Below are 27,149 nucleotides of genomic sequence, written 5' to 3'. Positions count from 1 at the left end.
CTTCCTGCATGCTGGCTGAGGTAACAGAGAGGGACAGTGTGAAGGGACTGGGAGCTCCTTTGCCATAAAATAGAGCTTAGTGGGTAAGAAGCTAAATTTTTCCCTGAACCTTGTTAATTGTGTCAGTGGATGTGTGTTAGTGCAATGCAAGTGAAATAAAAATTGGAGACATTGGGAGTGTGTTTAAGAGATGAGAGTTGGATGTGTTAACCCTCAAATGATGAAAGGGAAGGTGAATGTGAGTCTGGAAGGGTGAGTGACACGAGGGTAGCTGCAGAGAGGAAAAGTGATGGAATGGGTGGTAGCAGGATGTGTTGAAATGGAAAGAACTTTAATTGAATCTGATGTGAATGAAAGTGAAGTTATGATTGGAAGTTTGTAAATGAATAGAGGTTTGTTAGTGAGAGAACAAATGGGAGAGAGAAACGTGAATTCCATACATTCATGAGTGGCTGCAGAATTTTTTAATGAAAGACTGCCAGGCAGTATTAGGACTACAGTGGTTGAAAGTGTGTTGTGAATGCTTGATACGCTTAGTAGAAATGGAAACCAAGAAAGAATAATAGGTTTGTGTTGAGTAATAGTTGGTGACAAGAAATACCTTGTCTAGAAAAGATTATTTATAAGTTTTGATGATACAAGGTGATGATAAGGTTGTCATAGAGTGATGAGAGGTTATATGATTGATTCCAGATGTGTAGTGGTAAGATTGCTGGATGTAAGTGTTAAGAGGGGAATAGGGATACATGCCAGACAGCACCTATGGGGTAAAAATTTAAGTGCTTTTGAGGAGAGTAGGTAGGTTAATTGATTGGAGAGTTTTAGGGTGTGTTAGGGTGCTAGGTGATTGGTACAGACACAGTTATAAGGATATCAGTGCTGTCAGTAATTCGGGTTAAGAGAAGATCAGGTAAATTCATGGACAGGAGTGGTAGGTGAATATAGGTATAAATTTATTTCATGCTACTGGCGTTTTGCAACTTATGTTTTGTTTTTTTGGGTATACCGGGCAGTAAGATTTATTATTGTTTCGCTGGAGCCTCTTTCTTATTTTTTTGGGATTTGTTTAGGACTTAAACATACACAGATCGTAACCTTCCATTAGTTTTGATGCTTTCCCTACATGTACTCCCGGCAACTCCGCGTTTTCGTTTAGTGTCCCCTAATTCAACACGTTTTCTGTTTTGCGTTGCTGTGGAGGCTCAGTCTGCTGGAATAACTAATGCATTCCTCGTAGCAATTCCGGAAAAAAAAAAAAAATGCTTTGTCAGACCCTTTATAGTCTCATCTCTACTATTTTTGACATGTTCTGATGCAAATTATTGGGGTTTTCAAGTGTATTTAGTGTTCTTTAGTGACAGTTTAACAAGTATCCTGTGCCATCACTGAAAAAAAAAAAACCCTCGTGAACTTGCGCTTTGAAAAAAATTGTTCTGATGTGCGTCTGTGATGTTTCAAAATACTTGCCCATCATTGCGGGATGTGTGTCAAATAATCAGACCTTCAAAGTGAGATTGGAATTATTGTTTTTCACCTCTGTTGTGCCATGAGGTGTCGTGATTCTTTGAGTGCATTGCCTGAGCTTCACTGTGTCAGGAACCTTCATTCATGCAGCCATTTTCTTGTAGGCGTCTCATATCAGTATGAATATGTGCGTTATGACATTATTTAACAGCATTTTGTTTTATTATTTTCATTCTTTTGTTGCATTTTTGTTATAGTTTCATTGTATATTGTATTTATCACTTTTTATTGTATATTAATATTGCCTTTATTGTATTGACGCTTTCAGATACTTATGATAACTTATTATGTAATGCAACAGCTGCTGGTCACGCAAGAACCATCAGTGCGGTAGTAATATACTACATTCTCAAACGTACGCCTCTCATGTTTCACTGTTGAGTTGTTCCTTGTGTTCATTCTGCATTTCCAACTCATCCTTTGCCACCTTAATTAATCTTAGTTTATGGTTAACTACTCATTAATATTGTGTTTGGTTGAACGCTGGATGAGAGCAGTGAAGGTAGTGGGACAGCAGGGATCATGTAGCGAGGAGGCGAGACAGGAGTACCCGGCAGTGTGACGCGTGGGAAGGTGGACAGTAAAGTGGTGAAAATTACAATCAGATGGAAGGTGTAAACATGTCACATTAGGATGATGACTATTAAGCAGTATGAGAATGTGGCGACTTTGTGAATGTTCGTAAATACAAGGAAGGCCGAGTAGACAAGGGAAATGTAAAGGAGAGAGTGACAAGGGTGTGTAGAATATTTACTGCTACTCCTCCAGTGGTCCTTCTTGATGCCAATTTGAAAGGTTTGAAATGAAAGTACTTACATACAGAACATGAAAAATTTATAGTACATTTGTTAAAATAAAAGGAGGTAGACTAAAATGCATATCCATGGCTTGTATTGCTGAAGTGCTGCTCCTACCAAGACAAACACCTCTGAGGCAGTCCAGGCTAGCCGAAATGAACCAGCGAGTTGCGTTTCCCGTCCCTTCATGATGAAAGTCTCTGGGAACCACGTCTCCATCAGATCCAAAGTCTAATTTACCTTGACTTCGACGAGTACTTGAAAAAATGAAGATCATTGAGAAATGTGTACATAAATAAACATGGATTGTGCTTTGAGACTGATCTAACTTGGATAAAAGCGTCAGTGCATCATCATCGGCAGCAGGAAGCACTAGTGGTGGCGCCTCACTGCTCCACCTGCCAGTAGGACCGGGTGTACCCAGGCGTGTTCCTCAGCAGGTTGTCTGCCTCCTGGACAATCCATTCGTTAGCGTAGGGCACATCGGCGTACACTCCCGGAACGCCAGCCGTGCCGCAACCGATGCCCCACGCCACCATACCCGCCTGCACATACTTCCCGGTCTTCAGGTTCTGACACACGAGGGGGGAGCCTCCGTCGCCGCTGCAGGAGTCCTTGCCTGCCTCCCCTCCGGCACACGTGAAGGACTGGTGCAGGTTGAAATACTGGCCCAGCCTAGTGGTGCGAAGGGCATTCTGGCACCTCTCGTGCTCCCACAATGGCAGATCTACCTTCTTGAGAACGTTTTGGTACACGCCATCCCTCCCGAATTTGTCCTTGCCCCAGCCCGTGACCAGGCATTGGTTATAATCGAAGGGGATGCCCAGGCAGACGGTGTCCACATTGTAGGAGAGCTCAGCGGGGGAGTTCAGGTACAGAAGGGCGAAGTCGTTGTATAGAGCCCCCCCACGATTGTACTGAGGGTGGATGACGATCGCATTCACGTCCCTGTCCTGGTATGGGTGTGGCTCGTACTGCCTCTGCGTGTCCCACTCCCCGAGGCGCACCGTGAGCTGGCCGGCCTCGAGCTTGGCGACGCAGTGGGCAACGGTGAGGATGATGGACGGATGGATGAGGGAGCCGCCGCACACGTAGAAGTTCTTTTGGGTGCCGTCAACCAATTCCTTCCTCAGTATGGCTGTCATCCAGGGGAACTCCGCGAACTGAGCCTGGTTGTCCTGCGTCAGTATAAACAAAACTTACCGGGGAATACATCTAACATGTTCTACTGGTATGTGATAGTACACTGGGGTATATGTTGCTGGTATATCACACACACACACACACACACACACACACACACACACACACACACACACACACACACACACACACACACACACACACACACACACACACACACACACACACACACACACACACGTATAAAAAGTTAGACAACACGAATTAAAATCTGTCTTATTTGAGCTAAGTAAATACTGTCAGGTAAATTCATACACACACCTGAAAGCCTTGGATCCTGACGTCAATCCCCTGGTAGTTCCTTTTGCCGCAGTCTGAGCGGTAGGGCGCAGGCGGAGGCGTGGTGGTAGACGGCAGGGGGCTGGTGCAGCACACATCCAGGAAGCTAGGACACTCGGAGGTGGACCGCGTCACGTTGTCCTTCTGCCCTCCGATCCTGCAGGGAAGGGACGAGGGGTTCACACACACACACACACACACACACACACACACACACACACACACACACACACACACACACACACACATTATTCATGTTCTTAAAAGAGTGACATCAGCAGATTTCCTTTCCTCTTTGTTCCTTTCTGTTCCTGGCCCATAAAACATAACGTACCAGTCATCACCACCCACCAGACTCACTCACTCATGCACCCACCCACCCATCCATCCGCCCATCCACTCACCTAATGTCGATGATGCCCGCGCCGTCCGTCACGATGTTGTTGTCGCGGCACAGGTAGTAGGGCACGCACACGCCGCGGTATTTGTCACAGCTGGCATATTCTTGGTACTCCTGGTGCTGGTGGTGCTGACGAACTGTGGGCTCCTCTTCGATCTTCTTGTCAGCGTTTCCGCCTGCTTGAGGTTCCTGCCCGTCTTTGTTCTCCTCCTTGCACTCCCCCGCCCACCAGAAGCAACCACTGGCCTGCCTGCGGTTCCTGATGGCTGCGTCCCCTACAGCCACAAGGGCGGCCACCACTATCACCACCAGCGTGCTCTTCATTCTGGGTCTGTGTGGAGAATAGTGGTGAGTTGTTGTGTGTATTAGTAAGCAGCGTGGTAAAGACTTACTGTTTATCTTAAGAAAAATGTATCTAGTTTTATTACATCGAGGAAATCAAGTAATTATTGTTTTTGTATTTGTAAGCAGCGTGGTTAAGTAACTGAGTGCTTTAGTTGAGAAGATTTATTTTGTATTTTAAGAAGAAAAATATATATATAGTTTTATTATTATAAGATCAACTAGTTATTATTATTTATGTATTAGTCAACAGTGTGGTTTAGTGAATGAAAAGCTTTAGTTACTATAAGACATGCTTCATATCTTCAAAAAATAAATAGATAACTGTATCTAGTTTTATTATCAGCAATAAGATCAACTACCATCTACACTTGCGGTTGTTAAGGCTTGGTTACTTACAGCTGGTTTAAAAGATAGACAGGTAACCGAACCTAAACTAATCCTCCCAACGTGTAGCTGGGATCATATTCATACGATCTCTTACATTTTTACAACCTCACATTGATATATTAGTAAGTCATTACATTTTAATACCCATACATCGTTGTATTAGTAAGTCATGTAATAAGGCGATAGTCAGCTAGTGTAAGGCAGCAGGTGGTCTATCATGCAGCGTCACGGGTAAACCCCCACGGGCACTGACTATCTCTCATACGCAGCGTGTTGAGCGTTGTTTGTTGTGTTCAGGAGAGTGACTTGTTCGCGGTGACCTTCAGATGATAGGCCGCCGTGGCAGCCCAGCCGTGCCCTTAAGCTTCCTGCTGCGGATGTCGTGTCACGCGATAACCTTGTGCATTAAGCTAGTCAAGCATGGAAAGAGTTAACATTTATTAAAACTAACGTGATTTTTTAAAACGACCGAATACGAAGTGGGAATCAAACAGAGAATTCGAGAAATACATTACTTCACTATGTAATCAAAGTGCATACATGAAAGTGTAGTTTTTGTATTACTTCACACAAACGCTTTTTCGTGACTTTAAGATGACAGTGCGAGGTGAACAAAAAATGAGCGAGTCCTTGATGTATATTAACTCCTACAATCTCAGGTTATTCACGGCCACGCACCGCAGCACTGTAACCTCGCGGTCTCCTTCACGGCCTTGGAAGTAGGAAAAAGAAGAAGTTTCCCTAAAGACGTATCCTCATCTCGGCCGTCAGTTCGCAGTTCCTCCTTCCTTCATTTCCACCAGAGCGAGCACGCGCCACTCCCAGTCTTCCGTCCCCCGGCATGAGGCTCAAGGGACGTCCTCCGCCACACAACAATAGGGGTTCCGAGGTGAAATTACGCGTGTATTGGCGATGTTTGACAGAGTAGCCTTGGCTGTGTTCTGGCGCGTGTCACCCACTCCAGAGCCGTCTTTCTCCATCTGCATAGCAACACCATACACACCATCTCAGCATGTCGTCCGCCAATCAGCTTCACGCTACATCCTACCCTTATAACAGTTCCTATACTTAATTTACCTTTAGCAGTCTGTTGTGTAGCTTATTCAGTCTCAAATCAGTCCATAACCTTCTCCTGTCCTATGTTCGTTTTTATACAAGAGGGCCACTAAGCAGGGCCATTAACAATTTGAAAAAAAGGTCCCAAAGTGAAGTCAAATGGGATAATTATATATTGGAGGATAACTGTTCTGTAACCCTTTTCTTGAAAGAGTTCAAGTCATAGGAAGGTGGAAATCCGGAAGCAGGCAGGGAATTCCATAGTTTACCAGAGAAAAGAATGAATGATTGAGAATACTGGTTAACTCTTGCATTAGAGAGACGGACAGAATGAGGGTGAAATAAAGTAGATCTTGTGTAGCGAGGCCATGAATAACCATCTTTACCTTTTTTCCAAGTAATTTATGCCCACTTGTCTCGCAGCATTTCCTCTTTATGCAGGTACTCACTCATTACTTTCTCTAACACTTGAATGCTACAAACTTCATTACTTCTTTTGTCAAGTACATCCTTGCCACAGCAGACACCTTGATGTTGCTGCTCTCTATCCAGGTACTGTCATTATTTTGTCTAACCCTTGAATGCCACAAAAACATTATCTTTTTCTCAAGTACTTACCTAGACTACACGCTCCTTCCTCTCCTACAGCTAATGTCCTTTCCTCTCCGACAGCTAATGTCCTTCCCTCTCCTACAACTAATGTCCTTCCCTCTCGTACAGCCAGTGTCCTTCCCTCTCCTACAACCAGTGTCCTTCCCTCTCGTACAGCCAATGTCCTTCCCTCTCCTACAGCCAATGTCCTTCCCTCTCCTACAGCCAATGTCCTTCCCTCTCCTACAACCAGTGTCCTTCCCTCTCCTACAGCCAATGTCCTTCTATGTAGTCTTCAAACCACACGACCCCTGCCTGACTGTTACGTAACGCATCCGCCGCAATATAGGTCCTCATTGTTATGCACCTCGGTGGTAAAGCCCTTGCTTGCTGAGTATCTTCATCATCAGCATCGTTAGCAAGGGTTTACTCTCCAATCTTTCCTTATTCGTCTTGGAGTCCTCTTGTTCTCTACCTACGTCGTAATTTTTATTTATTTTATTTATTTATTTATCTATCTATTTATTTATTTATTTATTTATTTATTTATTTATTTATTTTTATTTATTTATTTTTTGGTGTGCGTGTGTTTGAATTCTGGTAATATCATTTTGTTCTCCCCAGATTGGTTGGGGCCTGGACAGTGAATGTTAGAGAGAGCGGCAAATACGCGCAGCCTCCCTAGTGTGTTCTCGTGGCTATTAGTATTCAGGATTCAGCGCGAATGGGTTTTGCGGATGGGTTTTTCCAAGAGAGAGAGAGAGAGAGAGAGAGATAGAGAGAGATGAACAGGCGCGGATGGGTTTTTCCACACAAGACAAGAAAAGAGAGAGCGAGAGAGAGAGAGAGAGAGAGAGAGAGAGAGAGAGAGAGAAAGAGAGAGCTGATGAATAGGCGCGGATGGGTTTTCCCACACAGACAAGAAAAGAGAGAGCGAACGAGAGAGAGCGAGGGAGAGAGAGCGAGAGAGAGAGAGCGAGAGAGAGAGAATCCTTACTTACATAGGTGAAAAAAGCGAATTACATACAAACTAAAATGAAATGTCAGTCTGAGACGTAAACCAGAAGCTGTGCACTTTCCAGTAATAACCACAAGCAAGAACCGTGTGTCCGTGATGTTTATATAAGGACACCTGCTCGTACTTAGCTTGTCCTCTGAGTTGCGTAGCGTTGTATTGCACCATCAGTATTCCATTGATAACGCACGTGAAAGATAACAACAACAACGACAACAACGATAAAACTCTCTCACCTCACTTCTCACCTCTGTTTTTACCTATCCTCGTCTTTACCTGTCTTATCACTCTTACCTGGCCTTCCTCTGCCCTTCCCACCTACCTCCTTCGCAGCTATTACTAAGAGCTGCCTCTCTCTTCCTTTCCATCTCACTCCTCTCCTTCCTTTTGTCCCTCTTCGCTTCTTTTATTCTTTTCTCATTTTCTTCATGGATTTTATTACTTTACGTATTTACGTATTACTCCTCGTACCTTTTCTTCTTATTCTCCTTCCTGTTACTGTATTTTTTTTTTTATTTTATCGCCTTTCCTTTCCTACTGTAGTTCTTTTCCCTCTTCTTTCTCTTATTATTTCTAGGCTCGACTTATCTGTTCCTTTTCTTTACTTTTATCTCCTTTTGCGCTCTCCATTTATCTGTGTTATTCTCTTCCCCTCCTCCATACAGTTTTTTTTTTTTTACCTTTTGTTTCTCCTTTCTCTTTAATTTGTTTCTCACTTTTCTTTCCGTGCGATATTCACTAATAAAAGTTTCCTTGCATATCTACTTTCTCCGTTGCCTCAATATGTGACCTGCACTTCAGCATTGACGATTTTGGTATGCAGGTCAGAAGGCGTCTCTCTGTGTCCTCTTTGTCTTTGTCTCTCCTATGTGTTTCTGTGTGTCTTTCTCTCTCTAAGCAAATCTTGCACCGTCATGCTATACAGACAACCATTACCACAAACAAAGCCAAGGTTTAATTTAATGTTTAGCACAAGGATCCTTTGGTTTATGCGCACTCAACACGCGGCACTGCTTGCTAAGCACGGCGGGTCCCAGGCAGACCAGGATCGGCATATCACATAGTCTGTCCTTCATTGAACACAACAACACGCAGGTACGATGCGGGGAAGACCAGTGTACCCTTATTTAGCCTCCGGGTGGAAAGTTATTTGCGTGTGTCAAGGAAGATAAACTCCACCTTGCTTTTGTTTTGTATGAAATTTATGTCTAGTATCTCCATCAGTATTGTTATCTACAGAGAAAAGTTTTGGTTGATTTGCCAATACACGAGTTGAGTGATTTTTCCATCCGTTTTTCTTCGTTTATGTAACACCAACGCGTCTCTTCACTTCCGCGTCCTGCTAACTGACCTGGGACGCTTAATCTATCACCAAACCAAACAGAGCCAAAAGTTAGAAGGGTCAAGTTTACCATCATCACAACAAGTCACTTACAAACATTACCTCTGGATCAACACACGTTAATCCACCCCCACTGCTACTGAAAGAGAGACCTGGAACGAACCCACCTGAATCCACCAGCACTTGTATTGTATCAGTCCACCACCACCACAACCACCAGCTCTTAATACCTTTGGATAAGCATGCATTAATCCACCTTCATCAAGGCTAAGAGAACTAAGAATCCACCAATCCAACAGTGTGCCAGTCCACCACCATCAACACCACCACCACCACCACTACCACCATCATTACCTTGAGACGAACTTGCTAGCACCGCGGATTAGTAGCGAGCGCTTGGGAGAACGAACTGAGAGGTCCCTCCACCCCGCACCTTCCTTTATACAGCCTCCACCTTCCCCGGCCAGCACCCACCCGCCTGCCTCTCCTACCCCTAACCTTGAGACTGAGATGGCCCCTTCGTTGCCCTTACCGTCGGTAGGATGGGGGACCTTTAACATTCTTTCATTCTGACGTCACTTTATTCCCTCCTCAATTCGCTGTTTATTGTTCTCATTACCGTTCATCCTTCCGGGCTTTACCTCTGTTAGGAAGAAGACATGAATAAGTGTCTCGTAATTGCCGTGGTTATTTTCTTTTGAATGTGCTATTGTGTGGTGGCGTCCTGGGGTGTGACGTGTTGGTGATGTGATGTGACGTGAAGTGGGCTGATCAAAGACGCTGAACCAGGGTTTGTTTATGTGGCGATATTGATTCGAGACAGTGAGCCTCCTCGATTGGTTGTCTTGTATCACTGTGAAAGGCTTAGTGTTTTTTTTATGTTGGTTTCATTCTAGCTGCATTCCGGCTTTGTATTTTGGTTAATTTACTAATACTTGTGTGTTAAATGTTGGCTTACTTGTATTCTGTATGTCTTGGATCAAATATATTAATGCTAGTTTGTAATTATGTATATATCATTCTGTACTTTGTCCTTTATATTGGTAGTAGTTTGTATTTATGTAGTTGTCTGAGTTGTACTGCTTTTGTGTGATTATTCAGGTTCAGTCAGATATATAAAGGTTATATAAAGAGAGTAAGTAAAGAGAGTAATCTGCCCATGACCTGCTGCTTAACTGTCCATATTCATAATCCAAGAAAAGCAATGCAGGGCGTCCTTAATGAAGCGTTTGTGTTTAGGAGTGACCTTTTTGGAAACGCGCAAGGAATGAATATGTTTCCTTTCCGCATGTCATGACGGGTGAGCTTCATGTCAGCCCTGCGTTAGTTTGATAGTGGTCAGCCTGGTCGCTCCGTTGTCTGATAGTGAATACTTTTCTCCACCTTACATCTCTCTGCCTTCCCTCCACCACCACCACCACCACCACCACCACCAACAACAACAACAACAACAACAACAACAACAACAACAATAACACTAACTCCACCTCTATTATCTTCTGTCTCTTTCCACCACCACCACCACCAGCACCACCACCACTAACTCACACCTCATCCCTGTCTCCTCTCCTGACCCACCGCCACCGCCACCACCGCCACCACCACGCATATATAACAACTCACACGTGTCTCAGGCTGGGTTTCATCTGTCACCTTGGCTCAGTTTCACCCAAAAGGGAAATATGGGTAATTTCTCAGGAATTTACGATTGGTTTGTGGATTCAAGGGCGCCGCAACACCGAGGTCATGTGGCGCCCACTCATGAATGGGGTTGCCAGCCACTATCAGTTGCTATGAATGAACTAATTGATTGTTTTTTGTCCCCTCACAGGAAACTGAGAGGCAGGGCGATTTCCCACAGATGTCACAGATCCGCTCAGAGAGTAAGTATTAGAGTGTTATTTTTTGTAATCATTGTTATTATTATTATTATTCTTGTTGTTGTTGTTGTTGTTGTTGTTGTTGTTGTTGTTGCTGCTGTTGTTGTTGTTGTTGTTGTTGTTCTTGTTGTTGTCATCGATGTCGTTGGCTAAGTAGTAGTAGTAGTAGTAGTAGTAGTAGTAGTAGTAGTAGTAGTAATAGTACTAACAGCAGCAGCAGCAGCACCACCACCAGCAGGAATAATAGTAGTAGTAGCAGTAGCAGTAGCAGCAGCAGCAGCAGCAGCAGCAGCAGCAGCAGCAGCAGCAGCAGTAGTAGTAGTAGTAGTAGTAGTAGTAGTAGTAGTAGTATCGAATTATATCAATTAGAGTACTATTATGATACGATTAGACATTCTTACTACTACTACTACTACTACTACTACTACTACTACGTATCACCACCACCACCATCACCACCAATCAGATGTAGCAGCAGCACGAGAGGGGCATCGAGTCAAGATCTTTATCGTGAACGCATAGGGCAATTTCAACAGGAGGCAGCAAATGATCGCCGTACACCTGTAGGAAGTGTGTGTGGCTCTCCTCCCCTGGGTACGGAGTCACTAACGAGCTACGCATTTTGGAAGTACCTCAGTGACTTTAGGAACGTAGGAAAATAAGGGAAGTCCCAAGAGGTTATCAGGCCTAAGCGTGGCATTCACTTTATGAAACTTATCTACTTATTGACACTTATCATTCCCATACGTAAATTTGTCTTGCCTTTCAAAACTTTCCAGTGACTCAGCACTAACAACCTAATTACTGAGTCCATTCCGTGAAGAGGTTTAGGTTTAGATTATCGATGGCAAACGTTTTCCCCTTCCTTTTAATTTATAAAGAACAGTCATCTTATAAATTAGTGAGACAGGTTTCGATCCAACATGTCTCTTCAGGAAATGGGTTGTGTGATAATATTGGTCTTATTGCTTAGTTGAGTTTATTTAATCTTGGTATACATCCTTGTTTTTTTTTTTTTTTTCAGTATTGTCGTGTCATTTTATAAGAGTGAATGTTATCAAATGAATTATACAAGTTTCGATCCAACTTCGCTCTTCAGGAAATGGTTTGTTTAATAATATGGGTCTTATCTCTTAGTTTATATCATTAATGTATGTATCCTTCTGCCAAGTATTGCTCTGTTATTGTTTTATGAAAAGTCTTTGTGTAGCATTGCATTGTCACGGACTACTACAGGTGTGTGGCGGTCTGTCCGGTTGTCATAGGAGTACTTTTTAGCATTAAGGTGGCCGTGTCCTATTCCAGTAGCGGGGCAGCATTCTTTGAGCGTGGGGAGGTAGACAGGTGGCTATATTGCTCATCACTGCACCACAAACCATATCTATTATTTGTATTCTTAAAAGTGTCGGGTTCTCAGTCCGTCTGTTTTCAAATGCTACAGGGTTTATTTGGGTTCTCACGGGTGTTCGTGGTAATGGTGCAGAATCCTTGTCAAACCACCATTAGAAACAGATAGATACATATTTATTGACCACAAAATTTAATGCACTTCATGGATACTGAGTAAATATATAACAAATAATTTCACGACGGACTGAGCTTCCTTATTAAGTCTGTATTAAAAAGCTGTAGTCCACACTTAACCGAATTCAATAAAAAACAAAAAAAAACATGTACTCTTAAACATCCCAGGGACATCCACTACAGTCTGTTGAAAGTTAAGACAAAAAATGGTGAAATGTTCAAGAATTACGGACTGATGACCGAGGGATGTTTATATAAGAGTTCAATGCTTCTGTTTAGATTTCCTCGTATGTCCCTCGTGTTGGAAAATCCGCCAGAGTTCGTAAAGGAAGGAAGGAAAGGACGCCATTGTGTGTTTTACTTTGCCATTGTGTGTTTTACCTTGACTTTTCCTTTCTTTCATTTTTGGAGTTTTGGGTTGTAGCTGGTACGCTGTTTGCTTGCTTCTCTGTCTGTCTGTCTGTCTGTTTTCTGCGACATGATACTTGGTGGAGTAAAATTATTCCTACTACTGATTCTTGCCTTTTACTTGTTATTTTTTAGGAAATCTTTCCTTTACACTTTGAAATCTACTACTACTACTGTTACTACTACTACTACTACTACTACTACTACTACTACTACTACTACTACTACTACTACTACTACAACCACTATTATGTAATGGTAATGCCGGTCATAACTGTAACACACACAAACACACACACACACACACACACACACAAGTAGGAAAATTGTCATTCTGATGAGGTCATGTTCACTTCAAGAAGCAAATATGTTCTTACTTTCCAGTTTCAACATCTCTGTCTCCTTACCGCGCGAAGCTTTCTCCAGAAGTCAATACGTAGCCAAGGTGAGTCTGTGGACCTTTCCTGAAGTCAAGGGTAACGAAGTGAAGCTAGGACGAAAAAGAAAGTGTAAAGAAAACGCAGTGCTGAATTTTGTTTACTATTTCATGAGATAATATGCAAATCTACAGTGTGGATATTGATCAAATAAAGCATCAACTTTTTTTTTTTTTCAATAGCTTTTTTTAGGTATCCTGTTCATTAGGTTTCCCCACGAGGTCGTTTTCTTAATTGGTATTTCGTATTGTGATGTGTCTTGGGTCTCCTGTGTATCTTGTCTATCAGCTTTCCAACATAAGTTTTCATTGCCACCGACTGTGTGGTTCCGTAATATTGACTGATTCAGGCATTTCATCAGAGTGGCTCCTGGGGGATCGGCTTCAGGTTCTGGTGTTGGGGTGATGAAGAAACTGTCGAGGATCTTGTTTAATTAATTAATTTTTATTTATTTATTTTTTTTCTGAAGTTCACGGTAACTGAAATCACCATGAATCCAAGAAGTGCCTTTGTCTTAAAACGTTTCTGATTTTTAGTCAAGTCATGTGGTGTGTCTCCTCCTTAGGAAAGGCCTGTGGATTTACGCAATGTGCTGGGAATTCTGGCGGGGTGGGGGGGAGGGAAGGAATCACGTAGATAGGCAGGCAGGTGTGAAGCAGGTGTGCGGGAGGTAGGGAGGGTCAGGACCTGCTGATATGCGAGTACATTTGCGTCATGGTGGGCGTCACAAGTTACCGACCATACCCATGGGTGGAGCCGCCTCCGTTACCGTTACCGCCTCCGTTACCACCACCAGCACCACCACTACCACCATCACCAGCACCACCATCACCAGCACCACCATCACCAGCACCACCATCACCAGCACCACCATCACCACCATCACCAGCACCACCATCACCACCATCACCAGCACCACCATCAGCACCACCACCATCACCACCACTAGCACCATCACCAGCGCCATTCCCCTCCGCCAGCTTGTCTGCCTCTGTAGTGATCCATTCAAAGGCGTAAGACACATCAGCGTACACCCCAGGGACGCCGCCGGTTCCGCAGCCAATGCCCCACGCCACTATGCCCGCCTGGACGTAGCTGCCGGAGTCTGAGTTCTGACACATGAGTGGAGAGCCTCCGTCGCCGCTGCAGGAGTCCTTGCCCTCCTCTCCGCCTGCGCACAGGAATGATTCGTGCAGCTTGAAGTATTTACCGAGCCGAGTGTAGCGCAGGCTGTTCTGGCAGTCCCCGCGGTTCACGTACGGCAGGTTGACAGTCTTGAGTACATTCTGGTACACGCCCTCCTTTCCGAACTTGTCCTTGCCCCAGCCCGCCACCACGCACGTGTAGTTAGTTGTCAGGTAGTTGATCTTCTCCAGACAAATAATCCCAACGTTCTTGGCGATCTTAGCTGGCTTGGCGAGGTGCAGGAGGGCGAAGTCGTTAGCGAGGTTACCCGGGTGGAAATCTGGATGGATCACGACAACATCCACGGCGATGTCCTGGTGAGGGTACGGCTCGTATTCCTTCTGTGTGTCCCATTCACCCAAGCGCACGTACAGCTCGGTGCTGTGGCCGTAGCGCGCGACGCAGTGGGCCGCCGTAAGCACGATGGACGGATGGATGAGCGAGCCGCCGCACACGTACAGGTTCACTGGCTTGTCGCCGAACTTCTTGTGCAGCACGGCGGCCATCCAGGGGAACTCTGCGTACTGGGCCTGGTTGTTCTGGGGGGAGGGTGGTACATGGTTGTAAAAAGGTTTATAGGTAACGCCATATACAGTACTTGTGGCTCTTTGACATACTAACTAACTGCAGTACTTTACAATAACTATGCTGTGTTGCTGCTGCTACTACTAGTACTGTGATAATAAAGGCTGGCAGGTAGCAGCATATACCTAGGTCCTTATATGGTACTTTGATTACACTACAGTAACTATCATGTGCTACTACTACTACTACTACTACTACTACTACTACTACTACTACTACTACTACTACTACTACTACTACTACTACTATGTTATTTACTGGGCGACCTACTCAACAACAGTTAAACAGTTCACGCAGATACGTAAAAAAACAGTAACTTATGATCTTTAATATCTCAATGAGTCGTACTACTACTACTACTATTACTACTACTACTACTACTACTACTACTACTACTACTACTACTACTACTACTACTACTACTACTACTACGTTATCAGATTCATTACTTTGAGGAGTGTTTTATGCAAGGTTATACTACTTTGTCTTTGGATTTTGAAAGTTTACCTTCAATTTTTTTTTTCGGTAGCCTTGACTGTTATAGAAAACCACTCGTGCGGTCATATTTTCAGGGGGGTATTCTCTATATGTTTATTTCTTTTCATAATTCACTTTCTTTTCTCCTTTTTCTCTTTTATATATTTTTTTTTTATTGTCTTTCTTCGTTTCATGGTCTTTGTTTCATGGTTTCTTTGTTGAAGTCAGTTATTTATTCAGTCAGTCAATCTAGCTGTCTGTCTATCTGTCTATCAATCTATCTTTTTCTGCTTCTATGTGCGAAATTTCTTTTATAGATGCGTCTTATGTTACATAGTTGGTGATTTGTGATATTTTTGCCATTTTGCAAACTATTTTGTTTCTTACACACACACACACACACACACACACACACACACACACACACACACACACACACACACACACACACACACACACACACACACACACACACACACACACACACACACACACACACACACACACACACACACACACACTCTACCTTGGACTATTCAGTAAACTTTTCACGCAGGGAAGCAGCAGAACGCCAGACTTCTGATCTTTCTAAAATTTGTGATTGGAGCAGAGCAAACTTGGTTTTGTTCAATACCTCAAAAACTCAATTCCTCCATCTATCAACTCGACACAACCTTCCAGACAACTATCCCCTCTTCTTCAATGACACTCAACTGTCCCCCTCTTCTATACTAAACATCCTCGGTCTGTCCTTTACTTATAATGCAAATTGGAAACTTTACATCTTATCTCTAGCTAAAACAGCTTCTATAAAGTTAGGTGTTCTGAGACGTCTCCGCCAGTTTTTATCACCCCCGACCCACCTGCTAACTCTGTACAAGGGCCTTATTCGTCCATGTATGGAGTATGCTTCACATGTCTGGGTGAGGTTCCACTCATACCGCTCTTCTAGACAGGGTGGAATCAAAAGCTTTTCGTCTCATCAGTTCCTCTCCTCTAACTGTCTTCAGCCTTTCTCTCATCGCCGCAATATTGCATCTCTAGCTGTCTTCTACCGTTATTTTCATGCTAACTGCTCTTCTGGTCTTGCTAACTGCATGCCTCCCCTCCTCCCGCGGCCTCGCTGCACAAGACTTTCTTCTTTCTTCTTTCTCTCACCCCTATTCTGTCCACCTCTCTAATGCAAGAGTTAACCAGTATCATTCATACCTTTCTCTGGTAAACTCTGGAACTCCCTGCCTACTTCTGTATTAGCACCTTCCTATGACTTGAATTTCTTCAAGAGGGAGGTTTCAAGACACTTATCCTTCAATTTTTGACCATCGATTTGGACCTTGTTCTGGGACTGGCATCTCAGTGGGCACGCGCGCGCGCGCGCACACACACACACACACACACACACACACACACACACACACACACACACACACACACACACACACACACACACACACACACACACACACACCTTAAACCCTTGGATCCTGACATCAATGCCTTCGGGGTTCCTCTTGCCGCAGAAGGCCTGGAAGGGCGCGGGGGTGGTGACGGCGGGGGCCTCGGTGGTGGTGGTGGTGGTGGTCGTGGTGGTGGTGGACTCAATGATCGAGCCCTGACCACAGCACACGTCCAGGTAGCTGATGCAGTCCTGGGAGTTCTTTTTGGTGGGGTCTCCAATCCTGGGGAAGGGGGAGAGTGGCCTGATTAGCGTAACGGATTGCCACGTGTAGACTTGATGGGGTCTTGCAACTTCCATTATTTTATTTTATCATTTTTATTTATTTATTTATTTATTTATTTATTTATTTATTTCGGTGTGCCTGTTCTTATGTTTATAATTGTACTCAGATCCATATAAATGATTCGACGTCTCATTTTGAAAGTTATCTGTTTGCAAGAATGCTTCCCTGATGGTAGTAACAACTTAACAAGGATTTATCATCATCAACCAGGAAAACTCTCATGAGAAATCGATTTGTCATCTCCGTAGTATTTGAAGTTAGTCCACGTGAGAACGCGGCCCTCAGTAATAGGAAGAAGGAACGTTAAATATACCTTTATCGTTGTATTTAAGGAAGAATGGCCGGGGTCTCAAGTAATTAATATTAATTTTGTAGTTTAGTGTTTAGTTGTACGATATTGAAAGAATGCTACAAATTGTTTAATTTCTTGTAATTAAGAAGGACTCGTCAAAATTTCAAGGAGAATATCAGGGAGACTAACTCATCCTTTTCTCTCTCTGAACTGAAACAAATCAATACTCGTAAATCAAAGAATACAAACCCTCCAGACACGACCTTATTACTATGCAAGCGTGTGACAGACAGACAGACAGACACGCACTCAAATGTAGCACTCTTAGCAATACGGATTAGGAGGTTCCGTTGAATGGTTTTGGTTTTATCCCGAAATTCGATTCCATTACTAAGAAAGTGATATGAACATTGTGCACTGAACCGTCTGAGTGCTAATGCTAATGTCTGCAGTGTTGTTTGAGCATCTTACCGCACAAGAGATAGAACTATAGGCACATTGAGGTGTGAAATACTCCAGTAATTTTTGGTGTCAATGATGGCTTTCAAAATTGTAGTCTGAATGTAGACTTGTCCCAGACTAAAACTTCAGAAGCGACCTCAGTTCATGATAGACACGCCTGCTGCTGCTGCTGCTGCTGCTGCACCTCGAGGCGCGCGGCGCGACACTCACCTGATGTCAATGATTCCTGTGCCGTCCATCACGATTTGGCCGTCCTTGCACAGGTAGTAGGGCACGCACACGCCCGCGCCGTCCTTGCACGGAGCATACTCCTTCGTCTGGCGCCGCTCCCTGGGCACAGCGGCGACGAGGGCCACCACAGCGACGAGGACTGCCAGCTGTCGCATCCTGCAGACACGCGACCTTGTTAGATGTTGCCCCGGCTTTGTACTGCCCCGCCCCACTCCAACCCCACTTCCCACCTCGCCTCGCCCCACCCCGCCCCGCTTTGCCCCGCTTCGTCCCGCCCCGCCCCGCCCTCCTGCAAGCTGTAGGGGAGAAAGTGTCCTCCTTTGTGACTTTTTTCTCCGATTGCCCTGAATTGCCATTATTGGCTGTTAGTGAACGGTAACTCTGGCCTGGCAAAGACAATTTGCTTATCTCCTTTCATGCTGGACCACAAAACCACCAGACTTCCTGGAGTTCAGGTGTCCCAAAGAGATGGACGGGAAGGCTTCATCTGTCTTGGCGAGTATTTGGACATCACAGTTTCAGTGATGTCTTGACGAAGCAGCCGACGAGGTGACAAAGAACAGGTGCTGCTTGTGTGTACGAATGTATACGTACAATGTTCACGTTTGCCGTTCCAGTCCGTCAGAATCAGCTCTGTTAAGAAGCTGCTTTTTATTTTTATTTATTATTTTTTTTTTTCCCCAGGCAGCATGCACAGTCAGTCTTTTGCTTTCACGAGAACTCTTTTGATGAACCCTTGAACTCTACTACTGACTAAATGAACAAGAAAAAGCAGCGCGGCATTTCCCTCACCTCGCGGCTCTATTGTTTCAGGAAGGAAACACGTGTATGTTGCATCTAAAGGAAGCCCTCAATTCCTGCAGATGTCAAGCACGACGGCGGCAAAGTCTCCTTTACCCTGCAGTCCTTAGAGGGGAGTGAAGACAAAACACACGGCACCAGTAACTTCACAGCACGTCTGGACAGATAAAACAGGAGTCTCCAAGTCAGCAGTCTGAGTTACCTGAACAGCAGCAGCAGGTTGGGTAGCAGGAAGTGGAATGGGTCGTCCTTGCCGCTCACTGACTGTAGGAACAACTGTGCTTCCTTCGCCTTTTTCGTGATATATATAGTGCGACATTGCTTTTTCGGGTAACCTGCCAGGAACCCCTAGACACATTCCCTTGAGTAATGTACACGCGGATATTCCTTAGTGGGCGACGTTGTATTCCTTGCCTCCGATCTCAGCTTGTTCTTCACTTTATTTCGCAGTGAAGGGATGTGGTAGCTACGTGTGAAAGCAGCGCCGTGGCAGGGAAATTGAATGAAAGCAGGGGAGGCTGTTCATCATATGGCAATCGGCAGCTCTCGGCGTGATTTTAAAATTTTTTCACGTTTCGCACGGATAAAACCGGAGGCGTGACAGTGCTAGAAGCCAACCGCTGCATGGAAAATGGCTCGAAACTGCCATGTAAAAGACGATATACGTATTTTTTTTGTCAAGTGGATGCTTTAAGTATTTGCTTTTCAGTGTGCAGGTAATAACGATTCCTGTCTGCACTCCTTGCCGCTCAGTATTTGCTTAAGGGAAAAAAGATCTTAAAAAAATAAATAAAAAGTTCTAATATAACTTTAACTATCTGGCGATCCGTAATTCATTGGCATATCTACAACATTTCATGGACTAACAATAATTTCTTTACTAATTAATCATTATATTCACCTGTTTCTTTACCTGGTGTATTTTCCTCCCAGTAATTCATTAGCTTACATATAAAACCCCATTGACTACCAGTTATCCTATCATTCCTTTGCTTGTCATTTCAGTATTCTCCGCCACTGGTTGGGTACTTTAGCAACCTTTCCCTTGTTCATATTTATTTTGTTGGTGTAAGCGTATTTACATTTCCAGTCCCATTATGCCATGAGGAAATCTTATGAGAGGCAGAGGAGAGGTGGTAGAGAGGGACAAGGAGAAGGACACGATAAGAAGTAGAAAACGAGATATAAAAAGGGATGGGAAGTAGCCAGTGGTTGAAGGCAATGAAAAAAAAAAAAAAAGAAAGAAAAACCCATAATGGAAAGGAAGAGGCAAGTAGAAGACAATGAAACGAGGAAAAGGGACCAGGTGATTAAAGAGTAGTTAAGAGTAATTGAGGAGACAGCAGAAAAAAAAAAAAAAAGGAGACATAAGGGCTGACGATGATAAAAGAAGTGAAGGTAGTGGTTAGGGTGACGTGGAAAGGGGGTGAGGAGCGGGACAGGTGACGTAACCGTAACAGGCGAGGGAGCAAAGTGGCACGGGTGACGGGGAAAGGATAAAAGAGAAACGTGACAAGGGGGGTGAGGGGTGACATTGGGGGTTTTAAAGGGGGGGCTGAGGTAGGGGGCGGCGGATGTGGTGACGAGTGTGGGCGATGGAAAGGAAAATCAACGTTTATTTCCAAACTCTGAATTCACTCACAGATTTTGAAGGCAGAATTGTATTTGTATTTGAGATCTTTTTTATTATTATTTTTTTTATGTGTTTTATTCTTTTTTTTCTTTTTTTTTTCGGCGTGAACGCGTGTAGTGATGGTGACGATGATGGTGGTGATGGTGGTGATAAGGTTGGTGGTGATGGCTGCGGTGGTGATGATGATAATTTCAGTTGTAATAGTAGAAAAAAAAATGGTAATAATAAACGGTTTATTAAGGCAGTGGTGGCAGTGAAAATGTACATTGCGGTACAAAAAAAAACTAAAAGGAGAAAAAATGATAACGACAGTGGTGTTGTTAAAGATGGCGGTCATGGGGATCAGTTTAGTTCATTATTATTATTATTATTATTATTATTATTATTATTATTATTATTATTATTTACAAGTAACAGTAATACTCCTGCTCCTGTTACTACTACTACTACTACTACTACTACTACTAGTTATTATTATTATTATTATTATTAGTAGTAGTAGCAGTAGTAGTAATAGTAGTAGTAGTAGTAGTAGTAGTAGTAGTAGTAGTAGTAGTAGTAGTATTTATAAGTAAGTGCTACTACTACTACTACTACTACTACTACTACTACTACTACTACTACTACTACTACTACTACTACTACTACTACTACTACTGCTGCTGCTGCTGCTGCTGCTGCTGCTGCTGCTGCTGCTGCTGCTGCTGCTGCTGCTGCTGCTGCTGCTGCTGCTACTACTACTACTACTACTACTACTACTACTACTACTACTACTACTACTACTACTACTACTACTACTACTACTACTACTATTATTGTTATTTTTTTTAAGTAAGTACTACTACTACTACTACTGCTAAAAAAAAAATAATAATAACAAACAACAACAATAACAACAACAACAACAACAACATAAAGAAAAATCAATCTACATACTTAAACAAGCCTGAGATCCTTCAAGGTAGGTATCCCAGACAGCACCACATACATTTCACCATAAGAACAAGCCCCCTGTACCTGTCCTGTCTAGTCACTCTTTTCCTGCACCCTTGAAACACACTGTCCCCTCAACCCATGCTCGGAATGTGGCCCCAGGCAGACCCACCAATCGCACGGCATCACAAGGGGATATATATAATGGCTATAATAATAAAAATACTAGCGGTAATAACTTCTGCTCCAATTCCCTCCATCCATCTGCCCCGCTTCCTCCCGTTCCAAAAAGACAGGCACAGGCACTGCCACGCACGGATATGTACTGATCACCCGGCCTTCCGCTGGTCATGGCGTCCTGGGCGTTGCCACTCCAATGCTCTCTGGGTGAGTACGTTTTGGTGACGGAAAAGGGGAATAAAAGTATATCAAACGTATACACACACACACACACACACACACACACACACTCAGTTTATTTGTAGAAAGTTAAGAGATATTTCTGTAGTTGTTTTCTGTGTGTCTGTTTCTACCAGAAAAAAATATTTCTCATTCACGCATACACACACACACACACAGGTTATTTGTAAAACATAAGGGCATTTTATGTATTTTTTTTTTGTATGTATCAGTGTTTCTGCTAAAAAAAAAAAAATGCTTCACACACACACTACGTATTTGTGGAAAGGAAGAACATTTACTGTAGTGTTCTGTACGCATCAGTGTTGCTGAAGGCAGTTGAAGGAAGACAAGCAAGAATTCTGGATGATACGTTTTTTCTTTTTTTTTTTTTTATCTTGTTTTTTGGTTTTGGGGGATGATGGCAAACGGTGCAGAGGAAGAAAAAAAAAAAAGAATATATACAGGATGAGAAGGCATGTTTTGGGAGCACTGTGACAAATGTGACTTTTTTTTCCAAGAATCAGGATTGTAATTCCTTATCTGACCTTCCTTTTTGTCCTCTGTGCAGTGGTGGAGAAAGCTGGAGTGGTGTGGTGCGGTGATGTGGTGTGGATATGGTGCTCTAACAGTGATGTGGTGGAATGATGGCTTGATGGATTAGTGGAGTGGGTGAATATGACATACTCTTTCAAGATGTAGGTTTCAAAACACTTATCATCCAATTTTCGAACTTTTATTACCCTTGGCCAGTGTCCCTCTTGCGTCAAGTGGCGTGACGGTGTGCTGGAGTGGTGGAGTGTGTGGATATTTAGTGGAGTTGCAGTGTGGTGGTGTGGATGATACGGTGATGAAACAGATGTGGTGGAGTGGGAGAATAGTGGGGTGTTGTGGTAATGTGGTGTGGTGGAGTAATAGTGATGTTGCATGGTGGTGTGGATGATATGATGTAATAATGGTGTGGTATAGTTGTGGATTAATGGACTGGGAGAGTAGTGGTGTGGTGGAGTGGTCGTGTGATGTGGATGTTAGGTGGAATTGTGTTGGTGATATGGTGATAAGACTGGTGTGGTGGAGTGATGGATTGAGAGGGCAGTGGAGTGGTGGTGTAGCGATGTGGAGTGAGTGGAGTGGTGGTGGTGGTGTAGTGGTGACTGACAATTACTGGCTGGAAATATTGCAGGTTTTTCATTCCAGCAAGTTTTTGGTTACACTTTCTATTATTGTAAGATTTTTGTGTGTGGTGTATGGTGGTGCGTCTCCCTAGATTATCCCACGCTTTCATGTACAAAAGAGCAAGCAAAACTTAACAGCAATAAGATAAAACGTGTAAGAGAGAGAGAGAGAGAGAGAGAGAGAGAATATTGACAAACCATCATGAAGCGTGTGGCTAGTCATGCATATTTCCAGTCACACTGCTTCACTGCTCACTGAATGCGCTTCTTGTAATGCTCATCCAAGTATTCCACGCACGAAGACACCCGTGAATAATCTCATCCAAAATGACAATCCTACCCCACTACGAAGCCCGACTATTCCCACAGTCAGCGGGTCAGTCAGTGAACACCAGTATATGTTAATTCCCCAGTGGAACATAGTTTATCGCAATTATCGCAATTACGTTTTGAGGCGAAATTTTGGGCATAGTTTTTTTTTTTTTTTTTTTTTTTTTTGTGAGAAGTAACTTAACTGCATGCGATACATGGACTGTGTGAGGTGTATGTGAGCGTGCGCGGTTATCGTAATTACATTATATGGCGCAATTTTAGGATTTTTTTTTTTTGTTAAGTAACTCGAAGTCCATGGAGTGTGTATGTGAGCGTGCGCGGGTGCTTCCTTGAATGAATTATGAATTTTAGGTTATATAAACTTAATTTTAAGTTTCCTTAACTTATTTAATTATCGCAGTTTATATTACATTTGATTTGAGGGACAGCGTGTGGCCGTGGGGACGCCTGCACAGCTCAATCGTAGCCCCAGTAGTCCACCACGGGACTGGCAAGCAGCTTGTCAGCTTCAGCGACGATCCAGTCGTAACCGTATAGCACGTCAGCGTACACGCCAGGGATGTTGGAGGTGCCGCAGCCGATGCCCCACGCCACAATGCCCACCTGCACGTACTGGGTCTTGGTAGCGTCCAGGCAAACCAGAGGAGAACCTCCGTCGCCGCTGCAGGAGTCCTTACCAGCCTCTCCTCCGGCGCAGAGGAAGGACTTGTCCAGCTTGAAGAATCCGCCGAGCCTGGTCGTGCGCAGAGCAGTCTGGCATTCCCCATGTGGAACGTAAGGGAGGTCGATCTTCTTCAGCACATTTTGGAAGACTCCCTTCTTGCCGAACCTGTCTTTGCCCCAGCCGGTGACGAGGCAGTTGTGGTGGGGAGCGAGGATGGTGGGGTTGTTGTCCAGGCAGATGACATCCACGTTCCTGCTGAGCTCGGCGGGCGTCTGGAGGTACAGCAGCGCGTAGTCATTGTGCAGGTTGCTGCCGTTGAACCTGGGATGGATGACAACAGCACTCACGTCGCGGTCCTGGTGCTTGTATGGCTCATACTCGTTCTGAGTGTCCCACTCTCCCAGACGGACGCGAAGGTCTGAGGATAGGTGCTTGTTGACGCAATGAGCCGCCGTCAGCACGATGGAGGGGTGGATGAGCGAACCGCCGCACAGGTACAGATTGATCTCCTCTCCTGACACTACCTCCTTCTTGAGCACAGCGGACATCCAGGGGAACTCAGCCACCTGGGTCTCGTTGCCCTGCGAGGAAGGAGATGTCAGCCAGGTGGTACTCATAAGCCAGATTTAGTGAAGTGCAATAGTGATTAGAGTTTTAGTTATGTATATCACACAACACTAGTCAAACCCGAACAGCCTCTCATACACACCTGGAATCCTTGGATCCTGACATCGATGCCATTGTAATTCCTAACTCCGCAACGAGAAACGTGGCCTGGGTCGGGGGTGACGGGATCTGTCGTGTGGGGATCGGCGCAGCAGACGTCCAAGTAGTTACTGCACCCTGATGCAGTTCTGGAATGGAGGAGGTGCAGAATAAGTACATGGTGGGCGAGGACAGGCGGGGATATGCGTTCTCTTAGGAGTATGATCATTGAGATTTTATAGTTGCACAGAACTAGACCCGTTCAGAAACCTGTTGAAACATTGTACAGAATTACAACAATAAAACTTTGCGAATAATGCAGGACACCAGCATCTTTACATCCGTGAAGCATTCGCACAATTACGAACGTGCGCAATAAAGAGTCAAGGATGAAAATTTAAATTTCATTAGATATTTATCGCTGGTCACGAGATACAAGGCCAAGGGAGTCAAGATCCACCAGAGGGTGGAAGCGAATATGGAATGTAGAGACGGAGAAGTTTTCAAGTTTCCACATGGATAATTTTGAGACCAACACTCACCTGATGTCGATAACTCCAGAGCCGTCAGTTATCACTTTGCCGTCCTGGCACAGGTAGTAGGGCACGCACACCTTGGTACCGTCCTGGCATCTTTCGTACTCGGTGGTCTGGCGCCGCTCCCTTGGTCCAGCGGCGGCCAGGGCCACTAGGGCGGCAAGGACTGCCAGGTGTCGCATCTGTAAATACACCCACCTCATGAGGACACCATACCGCAGAACGCCATTCATACACGTCATACCCGCCCACCCTACTTGCACCCACCACTTGACAAGAGACTGCAGGGCACTCATCTCACCACATTGCCCGTCTACTCACGCACCGCACTCACTGCCGCCTGAGTATCCACCATCGTTACGAGCACATGAAACACCTAACACCCTATGAGAAGCTGCGAGACGACAGCGCAGCGCCACCCTGACATATGCCTTACTCCCCAGGACTCAGGACAAACTAAATGAAGTCTAAGTGGAAAAAGAATAAAAAATTAAACAGTATCGCTAGTCTAATCCCCGCGTCCTAATTACCAAACCTTCACCTGTGCTACCTGAGAGCAAGCCCCGTAGTTACCTTCAGAGCGGATAGAAAGCTGATCTGATGGAAACAGTTTGCGGCACCTTCTGTTCGCTTGCCGTCCAGCCAACTGCGCCGTCACTACCGGAGAGGCGGCTTTATATACAGGCTAGAACTTCTCCCCCCACAGCCCCCCGCGGACTTGCCAGGCATCTCCAGGCAATTAGCCTTGAAGCTACCCTGGCCCCTCCAACCTGTTATGGCGCTTTTTGTTCTTTTTCTGGGTGAGTGTGTGGAGTTTCTGATGCATAGTGACTGGAAGCAGCATGGCGAAACACTCGGGAAATTCGCTGCCCAGGCTACACACACTTGTTGGCACATTAGAAAACGGTTATGATTTATTGTATTACCTGGTAGTCAGTGTAGTCTCTCTCTCTCTCTCTCTCTCTCTCTCTCTCTCTCTCTCTCTCTCTCTCTCTCTCTCTCTCTCCACGATGTGGGAATTCACTTTTCTTGGATACAACTTGGTATGAGAGAGAGAGAGAGAGAGAGAGAGAAAGAGAGAGGGAGGTGGCCAGAGAGAGAAAACGGAGCAGTGGGAGAGGGGTGCGGTGGGAGGGAAATATGACGAAATTAGCGATGTAAAATTTTCCTAGAGCTGTGTCGTGAGCCGCCTCGCCCTTTGTCAGCTGTGGCCTGTGGAGGAGGGCATTGTGGCGGGCTCGGGTGGGACAGAGGGTGGAAATAGCGTGAGCGGATAACAAAGGAGGAAGGAATGAAGGAAGGAAGAAGTTAATACCTGTTGCTAAGAGAGATATTTAGTTAAATACATTTTCGTCCTATGACCGTAGCAGATTGTACATGAAAAAAAAAAAAAAAAAATATATATATATATATATATATATATATATATATATATATATATATATATATATATATATATATATATATATATATATATATATATATATACACACAAGTTGTAATAAGATGGGTCACAAAAGAGAGAGAGAGAGAGAGAGAGAGAGAGAGAGAGAGAGAGAGAGAGAGAGAGAGAGAGAGAGAGAGAGAGAGAGAGATATGGAAGACCACAGAAAGTCACAGGTAGATTAGGAGGAGAGAAAGGATGTGTGTGTGTGTGTGTGTGTGTGTGTGTGTGTGTGTGTGTGTGTGTGTGTGTGTGTGTGTGTAAATGCAGCCATCACCGTGCTTCTCAAGGTTTAATGCTGCACTAGAAGAAAAGATATGCGCATCTCAGTGGTGCTTTCACTTAATGGCAGCTAAGTTAAGGG

The 27,149-nt window shown here is 44.3% G+C and overlaps 3 protein-coding genes and 1 long non-coding RNA gene across 6 annotated transcripts in view; 1 reads left to right on the top strand and 3 right to left on the bottom strand.

Annotated features, from left to right (window-relative positions):
- LOC135089647 (uncharacterized) overlaps positions 1-27,149 on the top strand; it is a 64,521-nt gene that overhangs the window by 3,887 nt on the left and 33,485 nt on the right. Inside the window, exon 2 of the long non-coding RNA XR_010261568.1 lies at positions 10,771-10,822. This is a non-coding gene — a long non-coding RNA (uncharacterized LOC135089647). The remainder of the gene's footprint in view (positions 1-10,770; positions 10,823-27,149) is intronic.
- Positions 2,342-9,461, bottom strand: LOC135089644 (phenoloxidase-activating factor 2-like). Of its 2 annotated transcripts, none has more exons than XM_063985523.1 (4): positions 9,294-9,461; positions 4,208-4,534; positions 3,786-3,960; positions 2,342-3,499 (listed from the first exon to the last, which is right to left on the bottom strand). In XM_063985523.1, the coding sequence occupies exons 2-4, from the start codon at positions 4,525-4,527 to the stop codon at positions 2,708-2,710; spliced, it is 1,287 nt and encodes a 428-aa protein (XP_063841593.1). In that variant the 5' UTR covers positions 4,528-4,534; positions 9,294-9,461; the 3' UTR covers positions 2,342-2,707. The 2 variants fall into 2 exon arrangements, with proteins under 2 accessions (XP_063841593.1, XP_063841592.1); XM_063985522.1 differs by lacking the exon at positions 9,294-9,461 and adding an exon at positions 9,170-9,198.
- Positions 13,283-19,464, bottom strand: LOC135089645 (phenoloxidase-activating factor 2-like). The gene is made up of 4 exons (XM_063985525.1): positions 19,166-19,464; positions 18,142-18,318; positions 16,904-17,114; positions 13,283-14,912 (listed from the first exon to the last, which is right to left on the bottom strand). The coding sequence occupies exons 2-4, from the start codon at positions 18,315-18,317 to the stop codon at positions 13,920-13,922; spliced, it is 1,380 nt and encodes a 459-aa protein (XP_063841595.1). The 5' UTR covers position 18,318; positions 19,166-19,464; the 3' UTR covers positions 13,283-13,919.
- LOC135089646 (phenoloxidase-activating factor 2-like) lies at positions 23,803-26,075 on the bottom strand. Of its 2 annotated transcripts, none has more exons than XM_063985526.1 (4): positions 25,915-26,075; positions 25,348-25,523; positions 24,810-24,954; positions 23,803-24,681 (listed from the first exon to the last, which is right to left on the bottom strand). In XM_063985526.1, the coding sequence occupies exons 2-4, from the start codon at positions 25,521-25,523 to the stop codon at positions 23,893-23,895; spliced, it is 1,110 nt and encodes a 369-aa protein (XP_063841596.1). In that variant the 5' UTR covers positions 25,915-26,075; the 3' UTR covers positions 23,803-23,892. The 2 variants fall into 2 exon arrangements, with proteins under 2 accessions (XP_063841596.1, XP_063841597.1); XM_063985527.1 differs by having other exon boundaries at positions 25,892-25,990.

Source organism: Scylla paramamosain, chromosome 33, assembly GCF_035594125.1.
Source record: "Scylla paramamosain isolate STU-SP2022 chromosome 33, ASM3559412v1, whole genome shotgun sequence".
Lineage (NCBI taxonomy): Eukaryota > Metazoa > Arthropoda > Malacostraca > Decapoda > Portunidae > Scylla > Scylla paramamosain.
This window is presented reverse-complemented; position numbering and strand designations above follow the sequence as displayed.